This window comes from Pleurodeles waltl, chromosome 4_1 (genome assembly GCF_031143425.1).
Source record: "Pleurodeles waltl isolate 20211129_DDA chromosome 4_1, aPleWal1.hap1.20221129, whole genome shotgun sequence".
Classification (NCBI taxonomy): domain Eukaryota; kingdom Metazoa; phylum Chordata; class Amphibia; order Caudata; family Salamandridae; genus Pleurodeles; species Pleurodeles waltl.
Window position 1 is genome coordinate 373,617,100 of NC_090442.1, and position 10,922 is coordinate 373,628,021.

Consider the following 10,922-nt stretch of genomic DNA (forward strand, 5'->3'; position numbering starts at 1 on the left):
GATCGACCTATTAAACCAGACAAATTACAACACAAACCAAGTGTCTCATACACTTGTCAATATACTCCGGAGTCTTATACCACACAGGGTCCGTACATCATCAACCACATGGACAATTTTTGAGCACAAAGCGCCACACTTATATGAAGTTCGACTTCCGTACTCTCATATTTTGAAGTACGCTCACTCCTTCTACAACTTCATTTGGAGTACGCAAACTCCCTAAGATCTTCACAAACGTCACAATTCACCTGTGATTTGCATAAGCTGTGCAAGCGCAAAAAACCCAATTCATTCACTCTATCACTAAAACGCCGAGAACATCCTCAAACAACCATTAGCAGGTCCTGAGATTCCGGAAAGTCATTTTGGGGCTTAGGGATACATTTTCTCTCCAGTTTGCATCATTATAAAATAAATCCAAATCCCTAATAGTAATGAACTCTCAATCTGCACCGAACATCTTTGATGGGCTCTTAAAGAGACTAACCATCAGTCTGCTACCATAACTGTTGGTGGGTCTAACCTTGGTAAGTAAAGTTGCAAGGGGACGCAAATAGGTTGATGAATCTTTTTACTCGGAATTAAGATGTTCCCGCCATAGGAACGGTATAGACCATAATCAATGACAATAACATTAATAATCATTAATCAATAGGAAGTCAGTAATTGTTGCACACCATGACCTCTCAGTCATGAATAACCGCACCTTTATGTAACAGTTAGAATATTTATTTCCCTATAAACAATGCTAAGGTCACGTAAGTCAATCTCAATAATCAAATAATAAACATATAAGAAGAGCACTATCTGGACAAACCTTTGGAAAAAACGCAATCTAATCAAAGTTTGTTCTATTAAACATTTTAGAGTTGCGATGCAAATCAACAGCAAGAACAGTTGTTCAAATGTTATCCATACATTTAGATTCAGCAAAACAAAGCATCAAACATTATTCAAAAGGATGATTTTATGAGTGAAGTTTCTATCTAACCCCAGATTAGAATTGGCATGTTGGGCTGCATGCAAAAGAATTCAGACACACATTTGGAAAACATCTAGCTAAGGCTCTACAAAAATAATGCAGTTGGTACCTAGGAAGAAACTCAAGCATTAATCACAAAAATTATTAACCTATACTACCTATCCACAGAATGGATCACCATGCGGTAACAGTCTTCGTCATCAGGACATCAGTTAGTCAGCCGGCCATCTGGTCTTAGCATCAAGTTTAAAAATATGGCAAAGCCTTTAGCATTTAAGTTAAGTATGTGCATGAGTGTTTGGTTAAAAATTAAATTTTAATAAATATATTGCTAAACCATGATGTGGTAGCCTATTGTCATCTACATGAAGTAAATTTCTAAGAAATGTCCAAAAACCTCTCCACTAACTTGCAGCTTCACTGATAAAACTAAATAGTGTATTAACAATCTGTGAAAACTGGGTTTCAGAAAACATATACTTTGCACATCAACATATAAAGTATTCTGATTTGTTTTCATCCTATTAAAATATTTTTTGCATCACAGAGAAATATTTTAAAAAATGGGTTTTCACTACTACTGAAATATATTTTGAAATGTTTGCACTCTATATCCTTTTATTTTGCATTCTAAGCAGCAGGTCCACAGTTCACCTTACAAAGTCCTGGAACTCTGCAGTCAGACGGAAAATTAATTGTAGGACAAACTGATTTTTTACCTCTGTCTGTGAACACAGAGCAAATGTGACATAAGAACAAGACTTAAAGGCATCTTTTATTGCCCCTCCACTTTTCAGTTGAACAGAACACCTGTTCTTTATCAACTCGCCTAAAGGGCGAGCAAGTCCTAAAAATAGCTTGACCTGATCAAATAATACTCGCCATAGCGAGTGATCGAGTAGATTTTTCGAGGCCTGTAGTACACTGTACAGAATTGTCCAGTCTGAATATGTGGCCTTCTCCATGTCTGCTTATTAGAGAACCTGTCCAAGCGCCACTAATTCACAAACATGCAGTAACTCTGCACCTTTAAAAGTATGTCTACCTATGGGTCACGATGTTTGACTTTTTGCAACTCACAAACATTCGCAGTAGCACGCCAGGAAAGCTGCCTCAGATACTGTTACAAATATCATTTGACATACTGCCTCTGACATATTACCTTTGCCATAGTTATAAATGGTGAAGAATTATGCAAAGGATGACGGAGCTTGTTGTGAAAATGTAATTTTTTTTTCCTGCACTACGAGCAAAGGGGCTGGTAAAGAACACTTTTCCCAGTGGAGAAAGCCCTTTGTCTACAGCCCACCAAACCTAAGTGTGATTGTTACCCTTCATTTCCTGGAAGGGTAGTTACTCCAGCTCTTGTCTGAAATAAATCTCAGACCAGATCCACAGTGGGAAAAGGTCAGATTTTAGTTTGAGAATGCCCCCCCAAAAATGTTTTAGGGTAGTCCCAAACTTACAGGGCTTACCACACCTTGTTCTGCATATTTCACACCCCTCTGCATGGAATTTACTACTGCAGGTTCTCCACACTTCTGTGGGAGAAATCCTCAGTAGTAATGGATCTGATCTGGATGGGGGTTAATGGAGAGTTGGGTGCCTTTTAAAGCTTGAGGTGGACTACTGTCCTAGAAAGATCTATCTCAGATGGCAACTTTGAGCAAATTGTTGAACTGGGTGGTAAAGAGTTCCTTGAAGGTTACCACAATGTATTGTATACCAGGGGACATTGTAATATGCTTCATGGCCTGAGAACTGAGGTTGCTAGTTGACTTGCTTTTGAAGTAGTTTTTCTAGGTATCAGTTTTCATGGCTGATTGTCTGCAAGGTCATCACACATGGCTTGGAGCACTGAAATCTTGGTAAAGATCTAGGCCGAGTTGTGGAATTCTGAGAGCATCCCCCAAAGTTTCTTCTATGGGTATTATGCACCAAGATCTTTAAGCTGCGGGTGTTTATACCTGCACAAAGCACCTTATCACATGAGACAGGGGCTCTCGGTAAATCCAACCATGTTTTATATGTGCAAATGCCACCTCTTAACGAGAGATCTGGTCATTTGGCTGTGCCTGATATATCCTATAACTATGACATGTTAGTGCAGGTTGGTATACATGATTTTTTGGCTTTTGTTTGTTTTTTATCTACCATCATGTCTAAACATCCTATGTAAATCTGCTCTTTCGCACTTTTGACAACGGTACTGAATTTAGACTGATTAACCAGTGACATTGGTTAAACCTCTGCTATTAGACATGATTGTTTGGTTTCTGTGTATTTACTTTTTTGAGCTCGTATTGGCTGCGCATTGGCAACTGTTAAACCCCTGCGTCTTGGCATTTCTGCATGGATTTTATGATAAAGGCATATGACTCATTCGAAGCTGTATGAGAAATTATATTGCACTGTTTATATTGACATTGGTTTTATCTGATTCTACATGCATTTTATATTTTATGGCAGTACTTCTTGTACACTGAATAAAGATGTATCTGATCTGAAATGTCCTATGTTTGTGTTGAGTCAGAGTGCCTTGCGTCCATTATTTGAGCAGGTGGAGCCCTTGAGTGATATTAGCCTGTTGAATCCTTCAGCTAGCCTTCACATCTGGTATGCAGTAAGGGTGGCAAGGATGCAACAAGATTAGGTTAAGATTGTTCCAATGTCTGTTGAAGGCCTTGTTGCTCTTCTATTTTAAAGGTGACATTTCTGGTCTGGTTAATGGTGAAGGAGATAATGCATCAGTGGTCCCTTCATATTGCAGGTGTCTGTGAATCAGTACTGTGATGAGACCTGGTTTACTGGTTGGGAGAAAACATTGAAGAAGTTGGAAGGCTCTTAGCTTGACGTGAAGGAACATGATTTGAGTAAGGTTATGTAGGTCACATTAAATGTTAGATTGTTGTGTCTTTTAGTCTTGTCATAGAAGGTGTCTGTGAATGCTGATTTGTTTGGTGGATGCCTGTATACCAGTAGGAATGAACAAAACAAGAGAAGGAGAGAGCTAGCGTGGAGCACATGAGAAGACATTTGTGTTGCAGCAACCTCTTGGAAACCATACAATAGGGCACCTAGATTAAAGAAGCACTTTAATGCCAAAGTAATAGCAGACTGCAGTAGAATGTTTTTTAATTAATATAGCATTTTATGTTGACTGGGTAGAAACCAGCCTTACAGAGCTTGGCTTGTTAATGGCTTTCGAATATTCATGGCATATACATAGCACGTTTTTTTCAGATACTAGCTAAATGTGATTGCATAAACAATACACAAGTCATGGCTACATTTGAAGTGCTTTTTCCTTAAACGGCTAGTGTAAATTTGACCATTTTTCTGTACGGGTTGGCCAAGAGCATATGTTCATGTAAAGTTCGGTGAAAATTGATGCAGTTTTCAGAAATTTCTGCTTCACAACCCCTAGTTGTATCGGTGCTAAAAAGGGACGTAAAACACACCATTTTAGCTATGACATGTTTGGTGTGTGATGGAGGATAAAGAGAGAGGAATGATTGTTTAGTGAGAGGGAGAGGGTGGAGGGAATAGAATATAGATTACTTACTCCTGCTCAGTTTCTCCTTTTGACACCTTCCTTTTACATTCTGCCACTGTGCAGAGGCCTATGTGCAAACTATGGAAAAGATAGACCTAGATAGATCAGCGAGAGACAGAGAAAAGGAGACAGATGATAGATACGGAGAGAGAGAGAAAAAAAAGAAAAGAAAGTCCATACTGCATATAATAAAGAAAATGTTAAAAGTTTAGTTGTGGTGCTAATGGACCATATTTGGTATTTTCCTTATTTGTATACCTCTTTGAACCACTAGAAAGCCTTGCTCATTGCGTTAAAGGATGTGGACACTGAGAAGAGGGACAAGGATTGAGGAAGGAAGGGCACATTAATGAGGGAATGAGGAAGATTTGATGAAAGCACGTCCTCTCAAAACCTTGGTATCTTACTGAGTAGAGCTGGAGTACTTCACAATCAGCTGACCTGCGGCATAAAGCCAAAAGATAGGAAGAGAAGGAAAAATCTGGATTAATGATAGTAGGTGAGGAAAGGAGGTAGATTTTGGGTTGAATGGCAGTTTTGTGTGGGGGCTCAAAGTGAGAGGAATGGGTATGGCAGAGGTTTAACAATAAGGGGGACTATTCAAGTAACACCAGGGTAGGCCACAGAGAGCATCGGGAGGCAGGAGACTGCCCCGCACTTCAGTGTCTCAAGAAAGCCCTCACGAGCCCACTCTAATAGTTAGTTACATTTAGCTGAAGAGGAAGCTGGGGGGAGAGTGGCAGGAAAAGCTGGGTTTATGAGAGGCTAGAGGTCAGTGGGGTTGTATCATATATTTAACCGGAGATTTCATGAGTAGGAGCAGAAAGGCTAGGTTGGCAGGAGTGGCAGTGCTTAAAATCGATACGACTCCATGCATGTCTTTTCAGTTTTAGGGTAATTGCTTCCTGTCCGAAGAGCTAACACTCTATCTCAGAAAATCAAATGTGGTTGAAATGAGGTTTGCAGGGTGCGTCTAGCATGCCCGATGTTTTGCTGCAGATCCATAGATTTTGCTTTGCCTGCAACTCAGTCTTTTTATCATGCTACAATACGTCCTGTTTGTCGAAAAGCGTTTTTCAGTTGTTCTGAATTAGCCCCATCATTCCTGAAAAGAAAAAAAAACGCGTCTCATTTATTCACCATTCTTTCTGCAAGCACGTTGTCCTGTAGCAACTGAACAGACCCTCAAGAAGTCTTATTTACTTCTCCCTATAGCTCGCACAAGAAATAGATGGAAATGTACTCACCATATGGGTATCACTTACCTGCAGCCAATGGGGTTAATTCACTAAAATGTCTTAAGTGTTGAAGTGATATCACATACCTTTGACCTTCAATGGCATTATAAGGTGAGTATCTCTTCAGCTGCCTCTTAAGTGCCCAGCAGCTAGATGTAGAGAAAATAAACAAAATAAAGCTGAGCTTTTAGAGTTGTGTTTACTTTCTGATCCTGCCACTACCTTCCTGAAATTGGAGATAAGAGTTAGCAAGGGGTGCACGAGAGGTTTCAAATAGAAAGCCATCCATAGGTAGCAGGTGCTATCTTTGGTAACCCCAAACTGATTTCCATGTGTGAAGTTAAGTTATCAGTTTTTGTCCTTCATGTATATTATTACTTCAAATCTTTCCAAACATTGGTTGCGTTTCAGTCTCTAAGACTAGCTAAGCATTTCAAAACTAAGAATGTTTGACCGGAGTTGAATCATGAGTTATCACGACATACAGATTCAGCATTCTACGCCTTATAGAGCTGGGACATGAGGCATCCTCACACTCCTCCTGACACCAGGAGTTGTCTCACATGGCAACATTTCATGGCACAAATAACAAAAGTGATCTGTGCCGGTCTATGTAGTACGATAATTAGAAGGTAATATCTGCTGCAGTTTGTTCCATAGACTATAACATTCCACACTGCAGCTGTTTACTGGCCCATGCGCTTAAAAAAAAGAACATTTGCCACCAGAACATCTATTGGAGCCCCACAGAATTAATTTTCATTTGGCTGCCGCAATGAGTCTGCTCCGCCTATAAGTGCTAGCAACATTCCCCCTTGCCCCCCCCCCCCCCAAAAAAAAAGGCTAGGTCTAGTTGCGCCCCTGGTTCACTGTAAAGCAAAGATCGCCAGTCTCTGGCGGTACTTGGCTGAAGTATTTGAAAACAGTCTCAGACATAATCATGTAGTTTCATCACCGGTCCATTCAGAATTATTAACGAATCTATCCAATGGAAATCTAAGAAACTGTAGTGCTTATGGTAACTAAACCCAAGCAATTGTACTTCAGAAGGCAATTTAAAATGATTACAGTTAGAATATATATGTCAGTGTGCTTGTGGTACAGTTGTAGGGTTTATGGTGCATTATTTGTACGTGAATGGTACGTATAGCAGTGCTCGGAGCCACCTATAGTCCATATTGATTCAACATGGATCTTTCCATTCTTTAACGCTTGAATTTCCATTTGTTCTCAGTTGAATTTGGGGCTTGCTGACCAGTTTTCTCTCCGTCATGATCTTGTATTCTACTGGCATACTAGATGCTGTTGTCTAATGATCTTACATATTTTTCATTCGTATTATGTGGTATCCCAAGTCCCTCTTTTAATATATTTATTTTAAATGATCCTTCTGCTTCTCGCTGGCTCCATTGCTGTTTTCCATCGTGAATGTGGAAAAAAACCTTTATCTGACTATAATGAACATTCAGACGGGTTAAATGTAAAACTCATCGACATTAAACAAGGTTATTATTTTTTTACTCTTTAGGAAGTGAACAGTCTGATGAAGAGTGCCTAAAGAAGGCTGCCATCAGTGGCGTCCCGAATGATTGCTCCCAGGAGGTGCAAGTGGCCTCGACGTTTATCTGCAAAAATAATGGCGGCCATGGTGCTTTCCGGGAGTTCACGGAGCGCTTAGGCCTTCTTCTCAGCCGGGTGGCTGCTAAGGCGGATCACTGTTAATTATGCAACTGTATCCTGACCGAGGGATGAGCTTTCCTTCCCGAAGGGACTGGTTTATATAAGGTTTACGATAATGATTATTTGAAAATGAAAATTGCGATACCACTTTCTGTAATGATACAACAAAGACTTTAGTAGTAACAGGTGTTACTACTCAGATTTAAAAGCTGTTTATATAAACATCGCTGGAAGAATTTTCACTGTGGGTCGGATGTTCTGACGAGGTAGAATTTTGAATGTAATTAAGGTTTTTTTGCGCTAAGCATAGTTTGTGACTTTCACTTTTCAGTTTTCTATTTTTCTTCTAAATTATGTTTGCTCCGATCTTAGAATAAGCAGAGCCTAAGTTGCCTAAATTCAATCGACAGGCCAGTCGTCCAGTTCTTTAAACCGATAAGTGGTGATGGACTCTTGAGTACCAGCATTTTATCGTTTTTGTTACACTACACTGGTGCTTCTCAGATCAATATACGAATCGATTTGAGTTTTGATGGCAAGAAAGTTTGAAAAACTGCCACGCAGTTTAGTTGACCCGGTTGCTGACTCCTTCGACCTCGGCACCGACGAAGATCTACAAGCCTTCGGTACTGAAAACCTCAAGCCGAAAAACTCCGGCCAGTCTTCCACTACTCCTTCTCCTGTCAAGCCGATCCTAAAAAAAATAAATAATGCACGCTAGACAGCGAAAACTTCATCCAAGAAGGAACTGGTTGCATTATTGCAACTCCTTCCTCTTCTTCACGTGCATAGAGGAAGTTAAAATTTAAGGAGGCCTTGGACATACCATTTCATCCAAGGAAGAAAATGAGTGACAAGGCCACCAGCCTGGTCCATTATCGTACTTCCCACCTCTTCCTTCTCCTCCTTCTCCTCCACCACCATAACCACCACTTCCTTCCCCTCCTCACTCTCCACTGCAGTCCCCTATATAGGACACACATGACAATACTCCTCAAGGGTCTCCACACTCTTACACTGTGGGGGTTAGGCGATAGATTGGATGAGACTGACCCATGGGGTGCTTATGATCTTGATCCCACCACTCCCAATTATCCGAAACTTTATCCCGCTCGCCCTTCCAATCCAGAGGATACCACCTCATACTAATAGGTGATATCCAGGGAAGCAGCATTCCATAATGTGCAGCTCCATTATGGACCCATTGAGCAGGACTTCATTTGACACCCTCTGTTCAACACATAGAGACACCCAATTCCTCCCTATGATCCCTATTCAAGGAGCCAGTCCGCTCTAGAATGAGCAACCTCCCATTCCCCCACCCCCTTCCTTCACACCACCACCGGTGGACAAAAAATACAAGGCGGCTCCTTCGGATCCTCTTTTTTTAATTAGAAGTCCAGTTCCACCTGACTCTATTGTCGCCACCACTGCCTGTAAGTGGGCAAACAGTCAAGCAACTGGTACTGCAATCCTCCAGAAAAGGAGAGTTAATGCAGCTAGGAAGAGGGTGGCAGCACAGGCCGCAAACCATTGGCGCATTGAAAATTCGCAGGACCTTTTGGCCCGCTATGATCGGGCACATTGGGATGAAATGGAGAAACTGCTACAGTACCTCCCTAATGAACACTGCAAAACGGAGAAGCAAATTATCTCTGAGGGACAAATAATCACCAGTAATTGCATGCGGTGGCCCTCGATGCACCAGTCACAGCAGCCAGGGGTATCAACACCATCATCCTCGTTAGAAGGCACGCACAGCTTTGGTATTCTGGTTTCAAACCAGAAATCCAGGAAGCAGTCATAAACATGCCCTTCAATAAGGATCACCTGTTTGGACCACTAGACAGGATGAAAAAAGACACCAATACAGCCTAGGCAATATGTGCCTCTTAGGCTTCCACCAACAGGGGCTCCTTTTGTTGCCCAGGCTATAGAGGAACATACAAGTCATTCTCCACAGATGCTGCTACATCCCAACACAAGCAACCCCTTTCCTCTTACACCAGGAGCTATTTCAGAGGGCCATTTAGAGGGACAACCAACAAAGATGGAGGGAAGATTGCTGCAACACATGGAGCCACTCCCACTGCAAAGCAGTGACTACTTACCCCCCCCCGACGCTTCCACACATGTTGGGGGAAGACTCAAGTACTTCCACCTGATACGAACACCATCACTAAAGATCAATGGGTACTAGCCTTTATCCAACACAGCTATTGTCTGGAGCTCATGACCACATTCCGCAATTCCCCCCCCTCCCCTCCCCCCCCCCTCCCTCTGCACCCACAGATTATTTTAGGAACACTTCTCTCTTCTCAACCAAGAGGTCCAGCCCCTTCTCCTCAAAGAGGCCATAGAACCTGTCCTCTACAGTACCAAGGCTCAGGAGTGTACTCCCTATACTTCCTGATTCCCAAAAATCAGAACACTTCCATATGGTCACACTACAGGATGTTATTCCACTTTGACAAACAGGCAACTTTATGATGGCTCTAGACCTAAAGGGGTGCCTACTTTCACATACCAATACACCCTACATATCGAAATACTTAGGATTCGTTATAGGCGGTGACTACTGCACCTCAAGTGTTCACAAAATGCTTAGCAGTGGCCACCACATCCCTGCTACTACAGACCGTCCATGTGTTCCCTTACTTGAACGATTGGCTCGTCAAAGCCATTTCACTTCACCAGTGTCAACAACATGCTCAGATGACAGTAAATCTACTTCACAGACTAAGTTTCACTATCAACATACCAAAATCTCACTTTCAGCCTCTACAAGTTCAACCTTACTATATTGAACACTCAGTTAAGGCTAGCATACCCCCAATCCTGCTTGCGTTCAGACTTTTCAGAAACTACTGCCACAATTTCAGGTGAACCAGTCCTTCACAGTAAGGAAGGTTATGCGTCTGCTAGGGATGATGGCCTGTTGCATTCCCATAGTTCCACATGCAAGATTACACATGCGCCCTCTTCCGAAAGACCTATCACGACAATGGTCTCAATGACAGGGTCACCTGGAAGATCTAGTGTTGATACTCACCATTATCTGCAGTGATGGAACACCAGCAACCTATTTAAGGTACATCCTTTTCTGGACCCTGTTCTTCACATCACATTAACAGCAGACTCCTCACAGATGGCTTGGGGTGCTCATCTGGGAGACCTAACAGTACACGGTCTTTGGAATGTCAACCTCCAGTCCTTACAGCACAGTTACCTGGAGATTCAGACTGTCTTCCTACCACTGAAAGGTTTTCTTCCTCACCTGTCTCCCAAGGTTGTCCTGGTCAGTTGTCCTAGTCAAGATGGACAGTATGACAGCTATGTACTATTTACAAAAACGGGGGGGGGGGGGGTCTTCACAGCTATCACACCTGTCTCAGACCACATGGAAGTTGGCCATTCACCCCAACATTCACCTGGTAGCAGAATACCTCCCAGAGGCGGACAA

General features: G+C 42.0%; 1 protein-coding gene across 3 annotated transcripts in view; it reads left to right on the forward strand.

The window, feature by feature from the left end:
* The window catches only part of CMAS (cytidine monophosphate N-acetylneuraminic acid synthetase), a 158,589-nt gene extending 150,888 nt beyond the window's left edge, over window positions 1-7,701 (forward strand). For all 3 annotated transcript variants that reach the window (XM_069228545.1, XM_069228546.1, XM_069228547.1), the window contains exon 9: window positions 7,308-7,701. In XM_069228545.1, coding sequence (XP_069084646.1) covers window positions 7,308-7,501 — 194 coding nt within the window. In that variant the 3' untranslated portion in view covers window positions 7,502-7,701. The remainder of the gene's footprint in view (window positions 1-7,307) is intronic.
* Window positions 7,702-10,922: the final 3,221 nt, after the last annotated feature.